This window comes from Gouania willdenowi, chromosome 3, assembly GCF_900634775.1.
Source record: "Gouania willdenowi chromosome 3, fGouWil2.1, whole genome shotgun sequence".
Lineage (NCBI taxonomy): Eukaryota > Metazoa > Chordata > Actinopteri > Blenniiformes > Gobiesocidae > Gouania > Gouania willdenowi.
In genome coordinates, this window is record NC_041046.1 from 31,351,434 (window position 1) to 31,370,845 (window position 19,412).

At 38.9% G+C, this 19,412-nt stretch overlaps 1 protein-coding gene across 1 annotated transcript; it reads right to left on the bottom strand.

Annotated features, from left to right (window-relative positions):
* Positions 1–500: 500 nt before the first annotated feature.
* Positions 501–18,393, bottom strand: cdh15 (cadherin 15, type 1, M-cadherin (myotubule)). Its single transcript, XM_028439494.1, has 14 exons — positions 18,183–18,393; positions 10,141–10,302; positions 8,848–9,003; positions 8,290–8,434; positions 5,845–6,026; positions 5,640–5,768; positions 5,384–5,566; positions 4,013–4,257; positions 3,622–3,758; positions 2,749–2,976; positions 2,419–2,658; positions 2,011–2,159; positions 1,044–1,235; positions 501–835 (listed from the first exon to the last, which is right to left on the bottom strand). Exons 1-14 carry the CDS (start codon positions 18,240–18,242, stop codon positions 635–637), a joined length of 2,409 nt encoding a protein of 802 aa, XP_028295295.1. The 5' UTR covers positions 18,243–18,393; the 3' UTR covers positions 501–634.
* Positions 18,394–19,412: the final 1,019 nt, after the last annotated feature.

A 19,412-nucleotide genomic window follows, 5' to 3' on the forward strand; every position in this document is an offset into this window, starting at 1 on the left:
AACATATGTGAAATTGAGATATACTCAATACAGCCTGGTTGTAATGAAACAAAACACACTTTGCAAAATATTTTATTCGGCAGAAAGGGATAAAATGTAAATGTATTTAAAAGAGAATTGACCTCCAGTTTGTTTCCACAGAGGTTACCAAATGCTGGAATGGAGGATTTATGACCGTAATAAAAATACATCAAAACAAATCCATAATAATAATTAAAAAAAAACATATATATATATAAAAACAAATGCATTGAAATAATTTTTTCCCACAACTCAGGCTTTCTGTGAGCATCATTACTGAATGATCCAAATCTGAGGATAAGTGATTTCAGATGTGAACCCACACGTCAACACACATTGCCTTGTAGCATGCACCGTTCTTTCTCCTGCAGGCTGAACACGTCAAGACACAAACCGCCTTCTTCAACTACTTCCTCCTAACCCAACCATTAAATGTAACGAACCATTTAGTCTAGTAAATCCAAATGCTCTTCATTGTTGGTACAAGGCCCTTTGGTTTACATGATTTTCCTGCAGTTGAAACTTGTAATGGCCTTAAATCTCTTCAAAGGTTGTGCAGGGGATAAAACAATCAGTCTCATCTGTGTCCTTTCCATTTGGGCTGCTATGCACCTTAACGTGGGTCGTACATGTTGGCTAGTTTCTGAAAGCGCGGCCCCCAGTCGTTGAGGTAGTCGTAGTCCTGATCTCCATCTGAGCTTCCTGTGGCGATGGAGCTGAGGCTGCCTGCAACGGAGCCGTCACCTTCAAAGTCGTAGATCAACGCTGTGTCATATGGAGGCACGTTGGGATCATTATCTGCCGCCTCCAGGCCCTGAGGGAACAAACATTAAAATCATTTATTGGTCATCTCATATAAAGTGTAATAAAAGCAGTAGAGCCTTTGGATCTTTACACCTGATACATGTTTTTTTGTGTTTTCTTCTATATAATTCTTTAACCTTTAATACTACATTTTTGCCATTAGTGTCTTGGTTTCAGTGCTTTGTTTGTATGATAGAGGTACAATGGGAGCCTCTTACATCATTGATGTAGTCCTCTATGTCAGTGGGGTCTGCAGGAGGCCTCCGTGGATAGGTTGGAGAGGGCAGGTTGTGCGGTGCATCTTTCCTGAGAGGCTGCTTGCTCCGTGGGAAGCCAGACCCTAGGGGTAAGGTTCCCGGGTAGGACGGTGTGTCATGGGGATTCCACAACAGGTCGATGCTGAAGGCATTCTGCAAGGAGACAGAAGCATGTGGTTTATTATGCATAACTTACATCAGATGGAACAAAACTAAAACTGATGGCAACCACACAGAGCTCATTTGTGGTGTCATCCTCGTAACTAATCTCAGTTATGTGTACAGTACAATAACTTCTGTTTAATTCATTGAATAATAAAGTAATATATATATTATTATTTTAGAAAACCAAGCTTCAATCATGTCATAGTAATGAATAGAGGCTGCAGCACTCTGTCATGAACTATAAACACTTGTGAAACTGCTTATTGCTGAGCCTGAAATAGTTTAATAGATAATATCTGGACTATGGGTTGTACAAGTTGTTCCTGATTGTATGTTTGATATAGTGCGCCAGGTTAGTACATCAGTGGGAGCACCGTAACATGTTTAAGCACCTGCAGCATCAGACACTCAGAATATGGAAATGTTTTTTCATGAGGTTTTCAAAAATGAAGCTCTTGTGAAAAGAAAATGCAAATTATTTAAATTCAAGTTCATAGATTTGATATTTATATACTAGATGAAAACAATCCATTTCATGGGATTAAAATTCATGGAGAGGTTCAGACTATTTAATCTAGAAAGACGTCTGGTTAGCTAGTTCATTTAAAACATGTCAACTTTTTGGACCCTGCCCCTTAAAAGTCTCGGAATTGGGAGTCAATAGGAATCGGAACTGAATTTGTTTAAATTCAAACGACGCCCAACCCAGATTTTGAGTTACTTGTTCTTCAAAAACATTCCCCAAATGTTTTGTGACCCTCACCTCATCCTCCTCGCCACCTCCCTGCTCATCGTAGTTGAAGACATTGTCACGAATGTCATCCTCTGACTCCCCGACAAGCAAACCTGTGTCTTTCTTGATGTGGTGTCGTCGCCCACACGCGGTCATGGCCACAGCCAGGAGAAGAAGAACTGCAAGTGTCCATGTATTAGTCTTTATCCTCATCAGCAACAAGTTGTTAGAATTATTTTCATTGCCACTCTTGTTGTTGTGAGGCAGAAGTGCTACACCCCACTGTGCTGCTCTACTCTATTTACAGTGTATTTATTTTTTTTTATTTGTTTTACATTTTTCCTAAATCATCAAATCTGTGCTACAGCTTTGTTTATTGAAACAAAGACCACATACAAAACCTGTAATGAAGTGTATTCTGAGACAGATGCTGCTTACAGAGTAGGAATGCGACGCAGGTCATAATGATGATGAGAGCGATGAAGCTGATTCCCACGCTGGACTTTAACACAACCCCTGCCTTGGAGTTACAGTCGCCAAAGGAATCACAGACACACACTGTGACATTGACCTGAGCGTAAGAACTCAAAGCTGGACTCCCAGAGTCTGTCACCAGCACGGTGACGGCATAATCTCCAACATCCAGCTCAACAAGAGGCTGCAGCATAACATGAGTACCTGCAACAGAAAAGAATCAACACCACAATGAGGATGTTTTCATTTTCAAAAAAAAGTAACAAAGCATCTTCTATTCCTTCCATTTCTCACCATTGATTTGGATAAGAGTCCAGTTGATGGACAGGTCTGTAGGTATTTTAAAGTCGAAGGGCTCTGCATGAGGGTGGTTGTCTTCATCTAAGGCAGTGAGGATCAGGCCATGCCTGGAACTCCCACTACTGCACACAGACCCGCTCAGAGGGAGGAGAAGAGGAGGGAAGTCATTTGTCTCCTTCAGGGTGATGGCGACTATGGCAGTGACCGACACCCCCTCAGAATCTATGGAGAAATCATTTTCTATTTTATATATGTTCTCCATTTTGCACAATTATTCTTTGTTAGAATTTATTTGTGTTCTTAATATCTGCTATTAGACTCTGTTGCTGCATATGTGAATTTCCTGCCTCTTCTATTCTATTCTATGAAGATACGATATATCAATATAAATAATTAATGAATAGATTACTTAGTTTGATAATATAAATAAAAAGAAACACATGCAGCCTGTCAATCATTTATATCATGTAAAACTAAATACAGTTTGGCAGTTCACTGCTATAGAATCCGTGGTATATAAATTAGGGGCTGGAAAACCAAACACGTTATGATAAACATGAAATTTTGTCATAAAAATAAGTGCACATGTGCATAAGCATTAGCACAACACACTCAATCCCAGGTATCTGTAACTAAACAATAACCAATGTAGCACTGTATTTTTTTTGTTTGCTTAATGATCAACAATCTAGAAATTATTTTACAGTTTCAAAAATTTCCTACCAAAACCAAAATATTTTTCTATGTTTTTGGCCAAAACTTTAGATTTTTGTAAAAATGACTCATCTGACCACTGCTATTATGACACAAGTTGTACATTTAATTTCATACACAAACTTCAAATATTGATCCCTTTTTCATATATACCTGTAACTTTGACAGCTGCATTGTAGATATTGTTTCTAACATGTGGCGATCGCATGTTTAAGGCTCTCTTCACCACAATGTCTCCGGTCTGTCTGTTGATGTCCAGCCACCTTTCAGGATCTCTGATGATCTCATACCTTTTACACACACACACACACACACACACACACACACACACACACACACACACACACACACACACACACACACACACACACACACACACACACACACACACACACACACACACACACACACACACACACACACACACACACACACACACACACACACACACACACACACACACACACACACACACAAAAAATGGGATTTATCATCAGCACCAGTGATTTTATAAACTGAGAAAACCCCATAGCTGTTAATATACCTCAGAGCAGAGTTATCAGGGTCAAAAGCAATGTTGCCTATAAGCAGAGTTCCGGGTAGAACGGACTCCAGAGCCACAATCTTTATTGGGTCATCTATGAAGTGTGGGGCTTCGTTCTCGTTGACGACAGAGATCAGGACTGTGGCCGTGCTCAGAGGCACATTAGGAGCCTTGTTGCTCAATGGACTGAGATTTTTTACTGTCAAAATCAAGGTGTGCTCCTTCTGAGTTTCATAATCCAGAGGCTGCAACAAAGAACACAAAATGTGGATGAATTAGAATAAGTAATAGATAAAGTAGATCAGATAAATAGGTAAGACCTATTACAAGACCTATGTTGAAGTTGACCTATTGTTAGTTGTGCAATCTGTACAATCATCACCATTTTGTGGCAGTGAATCAGCAAATGTGGAATATTGTAGTTCCAAACTAAACCACTAGATGACAGAGGAGTGAGTTAAATGGCCTCTGACTCTTATCCAGTGTTTGAAAAGACTGATCCACAGTTGGTCATCATTTTAAACTTTCCATCAGACCCTATGCAAGAAAGTAAACCTGGAAACAACCAAACACATGCGTGGATAAACTTAAAGTATCCCCTCTCCTCATACAATGTTGACCCTCTGGTTTTGTTATGTATTGCTTTCATATGTTGCTCGTATTACACTTTCCCCTGTGCCAAGAGTTGACACTAGTTACTAGACACTAGTTCCATTTATTTACGATGTTTTGATCAATTTAGATTTTGGTTTTTGACCTTTGTTGTGTCCTCAAAGCTCTGCCAAGCGTCAAATAACCTCTTTGCCAGATATTGGCAGTTATGATTATACCATGACCATTCACACTTTAAAGGCTTGGAAGAACCAATTTAATCATTCTGTCTTTTGGAAGCAAGAATTAAAAAAGGTGCAGTGGTATGTTAAGTTGAGGTTTTGTTTATTCAGACCAAGTTTTTTGGGAAATTTTCATCTGCCGACATGTTTCAACTGTCAACTGCCAGTCTTTGTCAGAGGAGTTGTACTGAATGCCTTTGAAGTTTCACTTGACTTATATGGAATAGTTCCAGCAAGATTTATTTGGTCTTCTTTTTGAATAGTATAGCTTCAAACAAGTAGTTGTCTGAATAAATGAAACCTCAACTTAACATACTATTCAAAAAGAAGACAAAATGAATCTCACTGGAACTAGGTGTGATGATAATTGCCATTACACATTTTTGGCTTGATTCAGAAACAGAAACAGTTTTCCACAGCATACTCTGATTTAAAATGCCCAATCACTTTGTTTGATCCCATTCTACGGCAACTAAATGTGTTGGATTCAATCATTAGGAAGGTTGTCCCAATACTTTTGGCAGTCTCTTCTGTGTACCTTGACCACAGCCAACACTCCTTGGTTGGTGGCAAAATCAGTGTAGATAGCAAAGTGTCCCTCAGGGTTGTTGGTGATGGAGTATTCAGCTCCCCAGTTTCTTGTTCCAGGATCGTCTCTGTCGCTCACATTCACTCGACCGATTTCATTCTCCCTCCTGTTCTCCACGACAGCCATCCTGTACTAAACACACATACACAACTGGATCAACATAAGACACACTAACGATTCATTGGGTCATGAATGTGCCGTTCACCTTGTCAGGACTGAACTGTGGAGCGTGGTTATTGATATCAGACACATGTATGATGGCTTCACCCTCACTTGTTAATCCCATTCCTCCCATGTCTGCAACCTGCAGCTTTAATCTGAAACCATGCACCACCTGCAACACAAATCAGTTCCACTCATTAAACCAAAGCCCACTATGATTTCCAGTGATGATGATCTTTATAGTTCACCTCTCGGTCCAGGCCCACGTCTCTGGTGTAGATGGCTCCTGTGAGGTTATTGATGCCAAACATTGTCTTGGTAATAGCATTAGCAGGAATGCTCTCCTGTCCAAGGATGAAGTAGCTGAGGGCAGCGTTTTCTGTGTTTGGGTCGTCTGCGTCTGTGGCTGATACAGACATCACTGATGTACCTGTGAAAAGTAAAGCAATACATAGTGTAATTAAAGTGTCTCAATTGACAGGAATCATCTGATGTTAATTACCACTTAAAAAATGAAATTATCATTTTTTTTAAATTTAAGAATTGTTTCATTATCATTAATAATAAAGTCACAATTAGTCGATCATAGTTTTTTTTTTTTTGGTTTTTTTTCACCACTCCCTGGCTTAGTTGATTAGTGAAGCTACAAGCAAGGTTTGGGTCAATTACATTTTTCAATTACAATTACATCCTCAATTATCCACATTCAATTATGACTAAATGATGATTACAATGGCCAACATTTTTTTCAATTATAATTAAAATTACAATTATTATTTTCCCCTGAAAGTAAATTACAATTCCGTTCTCAATTACTAAAGTTCAAATTTTTTTTTCAGGGATGTGACATTTAATACATTTTGTGCAATCACGTACATATCAAATATTCCTATACCCACACACATCCAAAAATTTATACACCATTTGATGTTAATAAATTCAATAAATTAAATTAAAACTTGTGAAAAAATTACTGAGCCTTTAATAATTACCCCATAAAAGTGAATTTTTCTCATATGTTAGCATAGATCAGTTTTGACCATGTCTTTAATAAGCTGTAAAATCCACCATCAACAATATTATCTGTCATATTTGTTTCTCATCTCTTGGTTACCTTGTTAGGCTTCCTAATCCATGAAATTATTGTTTTTGGTGACGGCGTCTGAGCCTTTTTTCTGTCACTATACCACTATATATATATATATAAGAAATGATCAGAAGTAGAATCATCGCACTCATGACCAAATCTGCCAAGGTGCCAGAGCTTAAATTATATTTGTGCGAAAAAAATCTGCAGACTCGATCAAGATCAATGCAAGTAAAAAAATTAATTTCCAAGCGTTCGTTCAAGGGGCCTTCATCAGGGTAAAAATATAAATAATACAATGATCCTCAAAAGAAGTGACATGTAGTGGGAAAACTTGATATAAAACATTTTATTAAATGTTAACGACGTATGTGTGAGCCATAGAGCTGTAACATGGTCCCCCAGTTTCATGTTTAATCAATTATTAATTATTACAATTACTAACTCAATTATATAAACTCAACCACAACTAAATTACGAGTACAGCAGCATATTTTTCAAATACAATTACAGTTATAATTATACCACAACTGTAATTAATGATCAATTACGTGATTACAATTATAACGGACCCCATGGCTACAGTTGCTAATTAGCCGTGACATAGAACATCGCTTCTTAGGCCAGAATTGTGAGTTCAAGCCTCAACTGATGTAAAAATCATATAATGACACGTTTTTTCATCTTCCTACTTTTCTTGTTGCTCAGAATTGCCTATTCTAGCCTAAATTGCCTGGCCCTGACCCTTGCTGCGCAGCAGCTATAATATCAAGACTGAACTGTGAACCCAAAGAAAAGCACTTCTGGTCCTAGAGCTTTTTTGTCTTGCATTATTTAAAACCATCCCTAATCAATTATACCCCCATTTTTCCACTGTAGGGGTTTGTCAGCGCTGAAGCGAATCTGGAAGATCAAATGTGATGAGAAATGTGTTGTTTTTTTTAGAAATAGAAAAAGAAAAAAAAAGATTGTAATACCTCATTGAGGTATAGATGTATGGAATCAAATATTTAAACACAAAGATGCTTTGTGCAACAAAGTGTTTCTCAAACTTTGAAGAGTGAAAAAAATCTCCCGTTCTTCAACATTTCCCCAAAATGTAGCGTTTATTGAAAAAGGTGAAAATTCTGACTATCATATCATATCAAATCAAATTGTAATGTCATTTTGCTGAACATACAGTACACAGTATAGTGCAGACAATATGAGAGAACGTTTCTCCAGGACATACACATCTCCCATAAACACATACACACACATACTGACACAAAGGTCCCTGAGACACCTTTATAGTTAAAAAGGTAGATAATTCAATAGTATACAGTGCATGTAAAACAGCACTTAAAGTGAAATCCTGAGACTGAAACCAAATTATTATAAATACTAAAACTAAAAACTAAAATGAGATTAAGGTGCAGTGTGTGCATATTTTTTTTTCTTATATTGTGCTACAAATAACATACAATCTGAGAACGACTGAGTTTCAGAGCATTTTCAGGACATGTGGCGAAGCCTCCACTGAGGTTTTTACAGTTTGCAACTTCTTCTCAAACTTATCAATGTATTACAATTTTTTTTTTTTTTTGTGGTGCACAGCTGTAATTACCTGGGATTGAGAACTCAGCAACAGTGCCGACAAACTGTCTCTGAGTGAAGGCAGGTCTGTTGTCATTCTGATCCAGCACCATTATCTCTATAGTTGTAGGATTTTCCAGCCTTTCTCCACTGGGGGACAACGCAAAGGCTTTGAGCTGCAATCAAAAACACAAACACTGGCAAAGTCATTTCAGACCACAATGCAATGATTATGTTTTTGGCTCATCGTGATTGCCAAAAATATACAACTTTCTGTCAAAGAGTTGATCCCACACTTTAACCAAACACACGGGATGTTTGCTTTCAATATCGTGGATTACGTCACGAATCATCTGTTCTTGAAATATTCAGAAGTTTCTCCCAAGATGCTCATGAAAGACTGACCTTTGGCTGTTTGCCCCATGCTCTTAGACAGTGATGTATGATTTAGGAGAAAAATCGTGACCCCAGTGCTTTAAAACATGTGTGTGCAGCTCCTCAGAGAGAACACCCCCGGCCCTAAGTACCTGTAGTTTGTGCATTGAACGTCATTTTTAAGTGAAAAATGTTTTCCTTGTTTGCGTCTCACCGTGAAGCTGTTGTATTTCTCTCTGTCTAGTGGCCGCTTGCTCCTGATGACCCCCGTTTTATCATCAATCTCAAACAGATTCTTGGGCTCCTGGTCCACACCTGGTCCCTCCAACTTATAGATCACTTCACCTGTAAAGATTTTGTCCGATTTGATCTGCAAAGGAGAGATTAGGTAAAGTTAGTGATCAAAACCTCATGTGAACATTGAGTGAGGAAAATGTAAAGCTTGTGTAATAACACCAGATGTGAGTCTGATGACAGTTGCAGACGCTGGGACCAGAACTAAAGGAGACCTTTGAGATTTTAGACTAATAATAGCCAGAAGACTATATTTCCTGCATGTTGTATTCACTTCCTGTAAAACATGGCTCCTATACACGTACATCACTATAAAAGTAGGCCAACATATGTACAGCTTTGTGATTCAGTGACCTTCACACACTGTTTTTATTTACTTATAATTTTTACACGGCACAGCGCACCGTACACACAAAATGGATTTGAAATTAAAAAAAGAATGACTTACTGAATATTATCATCATTAATTGAATGCACACCTACATTTGATGGACATGATCTGTTGAAACAGCTTTTTGTTTTGTAAAATTTTAGACATTCAATATCTCTAAAAAAGCAAGGAACATCTGTCTGTGTGTGTGTTCCTTAAATATCTCTGCTGATCAGGATCAGATTGACCTGAGAGTTTCAACATGGCCGCTGCCTGGTTCAAGGGTGTGCAACGTCGGATTTGTTTGGACGCCCCGCCCCCACCTCCTGAGTCAGGACTCAGCGATGATGTCATCAGTCCTAGCTCTACAGTGATGATGTCATCAATTAGAATATTAGAACATTGGAACATAGGGATGACATCATCACTGTGGAGATAGGACCAATGTTCCAATGTTGTATAGTAATACATGCTTCCTACGGGCACTGCACTAGTTGAATTAAAAAAAAGAAAGAAATTAAATGTACATACTGCTTTAAGACATTTAGCATACTTTTTTTTGCCTTTAATGTCTCCAGCCTTATAGTTATTATTATTTCTATTGAAAAAAATAAATAAATAAATGTAATGTTTTGTTCATAACCCCGGGTAAATCAAAACTCTATGTTTTAACGTGTTGTGTTGTATTATACCACACTATACTACATTATATTTTGCTATCCAATGCAATCTTATAAAGTAACAGTACAATGCAATGCTTTACACTCTACGTAAGCTATTGAAGTAGGACTGCGCATGTGTCTACTTGAGACTTTTAAATTACGCTCTAAGTTGTCATTTTACCTGGACAAGATCTTCAGGCACCTGCTTGCTGTTCTCTGACACCCTGATTGGGGGGATGATCCAGTCTCTTTTCACTCTTCCGTGGTTTTTCCATGGGTTCAAGGCCAGAGGGTGAAGTAGCTCTTCTTCAGCACTTGGTTGAGTTTCTGCTAAACTCAACACCTACAGAAAAGAGGTGCAGTATAGACTTTACAATAACAAAGCTGTTACATTCACCTATACATCCACACCTATTGACAGGAGTGATAATCTACAGCAGTGGTGTGAGATCATTTGTGCTGCATCCTCTTCAAGTGAGACATGTTTCATATCATTACGCAGAATTGCAGCTGTGTAAAAGCACGTCAGCACTAACGTACTCCCCGTGGCCTTGAGTAATGGCGGTTTCTATACTTGTGTTTGTGGAGTCCACTGGATTATGGAGGTCATAAAGGGAAGCAGGGCCACAGCTTCAGGTTTCACTCACTCATGCATGTCTTTGTCAGACGCCTTTGATCTGCGTGCAAATACATCCGAGGACAAACCGAAGCAAACAATCTGCGTGTTGCATTCACTCACATACTGGCAGCCCCCCGCTCACACTGACTCACCCACATTGCTGGAGACAAACAGACACTCACAGCTGTCGACTATGGAATCAGACCCTAAGCTTTCCCACCCACATTCACAAATTCCCCTTTTATTTATCAAACAGACTCCACTTTATTCATGTCACTGGCAATCCCTCTACTTCTTCATAGGGTTCTGTTGGCTCTGTGCTTTTCCTTTTATACATGGTTAGATATAAAATACCATACAGCAGTGTTTTTTTTAAACTTTTTTTGGCTCAAGTACCCCCTCTCTTATTTCTGAACCCACGTACCTTCTTTGTCCAACTACAACACTTTGCTTAGAAAACTATTTAAAGACAACTATAAAGCGTAATGATGGAATGAGAGTGATAACATACATTTTTTTAATTTTTTTTTATCATGACCTCATTTTGATATCAAGATATTCTGGTGACCCCAAAGACATTTTTTTTTTCTTTCTAGAATTTGTTTTTGATCATGTTTGAGCTCATTTGAGACCTCATTTTTTGTTTACAACCCAAAATGTATGCTTAGCTCTACAGTGAAACTACATGTGTTGTGGTTCAATTCAATTCAAGTTGCATTGAGCAGAGAGTTTAGGTCTGCACCTGACTGGGATTTAGGGGGTCACCAAACAGATCTGCTCTGTGGTGGGAATTCCTCCGACGCACACACACACACACACACACACCCCAAAAAAAAAAAAAAAAAAAAATACCCACCCACGCATAAGCTTATAGACACATTTCCGTGAGTTGCTTCCTGCTATTCTCTGGGATTACATCGGAGCCAACACATTATTTCTCACGTCAGTGTCTGGAAAGGAAGCGCAATTTAACCAGAAGTATTTTCTCAAACCTCCAGATTACGGTTTAATTTATATTGGCTTTGTTTTTAAAGTTTTGACTTGTACATAAAACAATGAATAATGTATGTGAGTTTTTGTGGCTGGTATTTGATCCGTGCTCTGTCTTTGGTGCAGATGATCTAAGGCACTGATTCTGAGGCATGCTGTTGTACAGTAAATGGAGGAATGGTAGCCATTGCTGGCATCTGCAGACCCAGTCAGAGGGCAGACTAATCTTAGCCTACTTGATATTTCCAACCTCTACAACTTTATGATGCCTTCGTCATCCACACGCTCTTTCGTGATGTTTACACTCAGTGGAGCATGTCACCCGTCGCCCTTGTTTGTTTCTAGAATTAGGACTGCTACATTATATCAAAGCTTTTAAAAGTTCATCTAAATAGCAAACATTTGAAGGCGTGCTTTCAGGTTATTAGCGAGCAGACAATATGTTTTGGGGAATTAGAGTCGAATGTGAATAACAGTTCATAAATTAAAGTCACTAAAAATAATCACCTTATTTTTTCACCCAAGTCCAATTTTCTCCTTTTTGTAGTGTAGAAACTAATGCTTGATGTTAGAGTTTCAAATCTGTTAGTGCCCTATCGTCCAGGCAGATCACTCCGCTCTCAGTCTTCTGGTATTCTAGAAGGTCCTAAAGTGTCTAGAAGTAGAACAGGAAGCAGAGTGTTGAACTACCAGGCTCCTCGCCTTTGGAATCAGCTTCCAGTCTCAGTACGGGAAGCTGCTACTCTCTCCACCTTTAAAAGTAAACTCAAAACCTACATATTTGCCAAAGCGTATACCGTATAATAGTGTTAACCTAACCACTAAAAACAAAGCCCTAAACCTAAAAATAGGAACTAAAAACTAAGATTATATAGTAGAACACCAACATTATATTCAAACACGAGCTACCATCTACACATAGATCTAATGGGCTGCAATGGGATTATGTCCAGTCAGACACAGTTGTGCCGGTGTTGTAGACAACCCCCCACTTCTGTCCGTCGTTGCATAACCCATCATACTGCTTACACTGCTTCACACCATTTACACTGATGTCCACCCCATATATCAATACATGAGACCAGTACAGGACGAAACCTCATTTGTAGTGGTAGCATTTCAGAGCACGGAGGATGCCGCAAGATGTTTAATATTAACCTAACCACTAGGAACGAGTGTATCATAGTGTTTCATGTTTTGCTGCAGTCTGTGCCTTCTCCTCGCCCTCCGAGGGCTCTCTTTTCTGTTTCAGGTGTCTTGATGCTGGAGCTGGTGGTTCCTGATCAATGGCTCGCGGCTCAACTAGTCTGGAACACTCGAATGGACTGATCATTGGTTCATGGTCTATCCTATTCTGTTTGCCCTTCTGTGCACTAACCCCATCCAGATGGCTGCCGCCTCTGAACGTGGTTCCGCTGGAGATTTCTTCCTATAAAAAGGCTTCTCTTGAAGCAGTAGAGGTTTCTGTTTGTGAGGCAAGAGGGACACAACCCATTGGATCAAACCTCAGAAATAAGATGACCCAAGCTTTCTCTTAAGACATGTATTCTAGATAAAATAAAAAGAATTTGGACATTATTCATAACATTCTAAAACACTTAACGCTGTGTGTAGGTGTTAAATTTAGAGTAACTGTTTCTTGATTTTTTTTTTCCAGGGTACAAACATTAAGGGACTGTCTGTCACCACATAATGTAGAAAATACAAATTTTGATGTTGTGCACACTTCCTATTCACACACACCTTGAATATAACTCCAGATCAAGGAGGTTTTCTTGGACAGCTCCCACACAGAGTATCTGCGTTGTAATAATGCATTTAGCAGACCGCGATGCAGTCACACCAAAGTCTCACGTTACCAATTAGAGCGGTGAGTACCTTCTCTGACAGGCTAAACGACGACACCAAACGCATATGAACCGTTTCAGAGGCTTTTTCCGGATCCTTTTACAACTTGGCCTTTCACCTCCAAACCCTCGCAAAAGTCTGGCCAGCTTCTTTTGTCGAAAAGATGCTTTCACCGCTAGAACGTTTACAAGAAGTTAGCTTAGAGGACCTTACAATGCTGGAGGACTGAAACTAAATACTTAGGCCAGACACATAAAAAGTTACATCCAAAAAAACAGAAATATCCCAACGAATAAGGCGATCTCATCCAAAATATAGCATGCTGTGAGTACAGCAGTATATTTCTTTTTAACAAAGCCCCATTAAACAAAATAGAGACTTGTCAGAGAAGAAATATGCGGGGCTCTAACATCAGCTAAACTCCATCATATAAATGACAGGACTGGGAAAAACACACGTTTTTACATGTAACATGTGATAGCTATAAAGCCACTTTCCTAGCGTTGCCAGTGACGCATTAACTCTCATGTATTTGATCATAAAACCATTTGAGACGTCCACTTTCAAACTCACTGAGTGACACATCTTGGAAATACTTTCAAGACTTGTTATCGATATATTATGCAGCCTGGCTGTAAATTAAACCTCAGATGTTTTTTTTTTTTTAAATGGAGAAACTAAATTCAGCAGCGTTCTCTGGCTTTGACAGTATAAAACGTTTTCCATCCAACAAAGATTCTCCCCCACTGTGGCTCCTCTATACAAAACCCATAATAGGCCACGTGTGTCCTCTCCACTATATGGGAGGAACGACCAGCCGCTCAAATAACTCAAGAGAAGACGGCACAGCCAAGACATAACATGCCTACAACATGCCAAAGAGTCCCTCTGGTCTGAGCAAAAGGGTCGCACATGTGTCGCCTTGGCCACTTCTGTTACTGGTCCTCAGGAAGCAAACGCTCAGCCAGCCACTGGTCCCATTCATTCTCTTTGCTCAGTCATGACTGCCTGGCATGAACAGAGACTTCTATTTTTGGTTTGAGCAGATGTCCGAGCCCCAGCAAGGTTAAAACATTTCACTTTAAGTAGGACTTGACTTGAAGAAAAACATGGAAGAAGTAGAAAACATAATTAAACATCCATGGACCATGATGATTATTGGTGTGTTGGAGAACTATAAATAATAATATAAATAAAATTGTACTACATATAGGAACCAATGCACCAATAAAACAACTGGACATGATGCACAGCTGTATCAAATGCGTAGGATGTCTCAAAGGCTTTAAATTCATACAATAAAGTACTTCAATTCTTTTCCAAATAAGCATATTTGTTCATTTATAACACATTAAACACATTTTATATTAATTACAAGACTTTTACAGTTTATCTTACATTTTTAAGTTAAAATTTTTAAATAAACATTGTAGGTTTGGCTAACTGGAATCATACAAAGCATGTAAGAGTCAGATCTTGAGCCTGATTTGCAGGAATTCAACTTAAGATGGCTGGATCTATTATAGCACAGGTAAAAATAATGATTTTCCCCCAAAGTGATTACCTTAAACCAGGTGTGTCAAACTAATTTTGGTTCAGGTGCCAAATACAATCTAGTTTGATTTTAAGTGGGGCAGAGATTAATGGTGGAATAATGCGTAATTTCTACATTAATGAGTTCTAGTTTGCACTTCTACGTATAAACGACATGTAAAGAATGTAAGGCACCAAAAATATTCAAGCAATAAACTGGGTGAGGGAAAGATATCAGTCCCCACAAGATCTTCACTTAAATGTATTGTATTTTGTAATTTTTATTTTATTTGCGGAAGATTGCAGGATTTTGGAAAAATTGACAAAATCATTGTACGCATCAGAAAACTGTGAGCCTTGCAAATATTGTGGAGTTGGAGGAACTAAGATATCTACAACTGAATTAAAAATGGTCATTTACAATTCATGCTCTTTGTCATTTTTACGTTCTACTAGGATGTTCTAAAGGGCCAGATTTGTCCTCTGGGCCTTCAGTTGGACACAGGTACCTTAAGCTTTAAATATTGATCATAACACGTGACAGCTTGCCTAATATGGCCTCTTTATTTTTGCTGTCCTAACAGTTCAGACCTGCTGAAGCGACCCTGATCTAATGGCTTTAGTGATGGGAACAGAATTTACATAATCATTTCCATAGCATCAGGATAACATTTTTGAAATAGTGAAGTGAAATTCATCCATAGAGCAGAGAATATGATATCACAGGCACCAATCAAACATCAGATCAGCTGTCATATTTGATCAGTCAGCTTTACAACAGTTGGAAGAAAAGTAGACATATTTCCTAAGGGAGCTGTCTTATTGGGTTAAACTACACTGTTTGTGTCCATGACAGGGTGTAAACATGGATGTTCACCACCTTTCATGAAACAAATTATGGATCAGACTATGCTATAAATTAATTGAAAAACTAAATTTATGAATAAAAAGGGGAGAACACCAGCAATTCGATACTAAAACTGAAATGTATTGTGTTGCTGATTGCTTCTTGTTTGTGGTATAACTCTGCAGCTGTCAACATCTGTTTTTTTTCCTCCTCCATCTTCACATAACTAACATGAAAGCACAAAGGAGAGGAAACTGGCCCCACCGTGGGGTTTTTAATGATGTGGAAGTTGTCTCTTCCCCTTTGCACCCTGCTGAAACCCTATAGTCAATGAAAACCAGCCCGCAGGTATCCCCGCCCAGCAGGACCCAGTGATACACACTCCAAACCCTCTGACCGATGATTTTCGATGAGTGAGAACTCAGCACCAGCTGCCCACTGCAACACACTCTGGATTTGTGCCTGATTTCATGGTGCAGAGGAGACCGCCTTCCCCGTCCACTGACGGGGGGATTACTGAGCTGGACTAATGGCATCATGTATATATGCATCTGGGAACAGCTGTGCCTGTGGCCCACGCCTCTTCACAACATTTTCCCTACAGGCCACTAAACCAGTTCAAAAACCAGCTTACGGGAAATTAAAAGAGCACAACTGAAAGCTATCAGGTGACACGAACAGGACCTTCAGAGGGGATCGGCAGCTGCAGGATGAAAAATCCTTTAAAATTCTTAAGATGCATAGGTTTCATTTGTTCCTGTGTTTGCAATAAGTTAATTAATTGACACTGTTAATAAAACTATGAGAAATAACAAAAAATTTAATTTTATTGTCATTTATCGATGTTTAAATATGGGTAATCTGGCAGTTAAAAGCCTTTTTTCCATAGTCGATAAATAGTCTTATTGTGTTGCAGTTTCTCTCCATTACAAATATAATGTTATATAGCTCATTATGAGTATTTCCTCATTAAATTAAGACGTCACTTAAGCACATTTTCCCAACCAGAAGGGCTTCAGACATGTTAAACAGTCACACATGCACAGTTCCGCAATGTGCTTGCAATGCAGTTTTAGCGACATGTGATTCATCATTATGAAGACAACTTTCTCACAAGTCAAGGCTAACTCACACAAACAACTGAGCTAATGTTGGAGGAAACAAGGAACACAATGGCTTGTTTGTTGTATTTAAAAGTGTACCTGTAAAGAAGAATAACAAATAAATAATGTATCCCTGTTGTCACATTGAAGACTTAATTTTGGACTTGACAACAACAGTTAAATCAGATATTTTACAAATAAGGACAAGGAGACATGTTAAGGAGAAAAGGTAATGGTTTGGGGATGTAGCTTTAAAACACGGATTAGCTTGAACACAGTAAACAGCACAAGTTTGATTTTATAGTTTGACTATTATTATTATTCTGGTATGTATGACAATTTACCTGCAAGCATTTACATGAGGAGTCAGACTGAGCGTCCTAAAACCATGCGTCAGGGTTTATAAAGTTTTATAAACCTTTTGTGTCGTCATTTATTCACGTTTACGTCCAAAGCCATTACTTAATGTATCTTAAAGGTTAAAATAAATAAATAAATAAATTAAAGGAAGTCAGACTTTACTGTGACAAATTGGTTTTTCATGCGAGTGAGTCATTGATCACTTATCTACAGAATACCAAAACATGAACCATGTAAGAAGAATTGTCAGCACAAAATCAAGAATACACATGTAAAAAAAATAGCAGATCTACAATCTGGGATGTTTATTTCCACTGCTGTGTGGAGTGTCTGCAACGTTTACAATGAAATACAAAACAAAGCACGGCAAGACGTCCCTTAGGAATCATTAGAGTTCACCTCAGTCATCAGCCCAACCTGTGCTGCATTAGCCCTCCAAACAGAGGGAATGACTGATGGTGATCATGCTAGTGTTGGTAATAAGTCTATTTACATTGTTATCCATTCCATGACTCATAATAGCATCCACTGACATAGGAAGCCACTATAATGACATGCAGAGCTGAGTACTTTCATCCATCTTCAAACACTTCATCATCCTTTTTCCAAAACGGACAGAGTGTTTGGATCAGACACTGGCTCTGATTGGACAGCCATGGCACATGCATTTGTTGATGAGAGAGAGTGTATTCATCACTCAGGTAACACAAACTGTATATGGATGGAGGGGTGAATACAGGTCAAAGTATGAAGGGAGGGGGAAGAGTGTTGGGGGGGGGGGAGAGGAAGCAAACTCAGACAATACAACTGCTGCTGCTGCTCAACACAATGGCACCATGCTCAAATTTCTGATCAACATTGTAACTACACTTCTATCACAAGCAGCACACAACACCAGGTTTGAAATTGATGATTGTTCTTACCCGACATAGCTGAGCACCTAGGAGACACACCATCACCATCAACATCCATCCCTCCATCATGTCTACCTGCTCAGTATCTGAGGAGCCACACTTCCAGCAGACCTTCAACGTAGCTTCACCGAGCTACAAAAGACAAAGTTTCCCCTCTCTAACCAACCCTGACCCTCTGCTTCCTTCACTCTGTCCTTCCTCTCTCTCACTGTCCGTGTCTCTCTCTTTCGGCCTGCTTTCCTGCAGCATCTGTCTCTCACAGCTCCACCCTGTCTATAGCTGGAGTATGTCTCACAGTCGCAGGGTTAGAATTTCAGAAGCGGGCCTCCCATGTACCCCAGCACATGTGCTGTCACTCACAAAAGCCAATGAGCAGGAGAGATGGAGAGAGAAGCAGCGCAGCTGTTGGTAGTGTGGACAGAAACAGAGTCTATGAGCGCTCAGTGACTACATAAAGTTTTTACACACACTTCAGAATGGTTTTTTTTCTTCATTTTAAACCTGGACTGGTTGGTTTTTCCAGGAACTGGGATCGTGTTACAGAAGCAGAAGGTATTTTGTCAGCACCAGAACAACTCACCAAGGTCAGATCATGAAGTCATCTGTGAGGTTGTAAAACTTTCAGCCTCCACACTATTCAACAGACTAATTAATGAATGACAACCAGGGATCTCCTATGGAGACAGTTTGTCATAAATATTGAAGTCATTGTTTTAAAAAAATAAACACCTTTCATATCTTTCATTCATCTTCTGATCCAGTTTGCACAGGACCACTGGGGCCTGCTGGTGCTCAGGTGAAGCCGGAGAACATGGATACTTCTCACAGAGCCCCACGCCCTGGGAGTGGGGATGAACAAATATTGCAAATAATAATAATAATGTAATGAATGAATGAATAATTCATTAATGTTGAATTAAAACTCCATTAACTACATACACGTAGAAACCAGCTACTAAACAAAAAAGAAATAGACTTATAGGGATTTATAAAGACTTTCCTTTGAAAAATGAAATGAGTAACAAACAGAACAAGATGCAATATACAGTGTTTAGAAACTTAAGCTTAGCTTTTAACTAGTAATAACTAATGTTGGTTTTCTAGCCACAATTTGTCTACGTCCAAGAGATAATTGTCTGTTTTTTTTGTGTATATCTTTTTGTATCCACCGATATTTTCTTTGGAAATGTTAATGATTTATATGGTACTTTATCTACCACCAAAGTAGTATCAGCACAT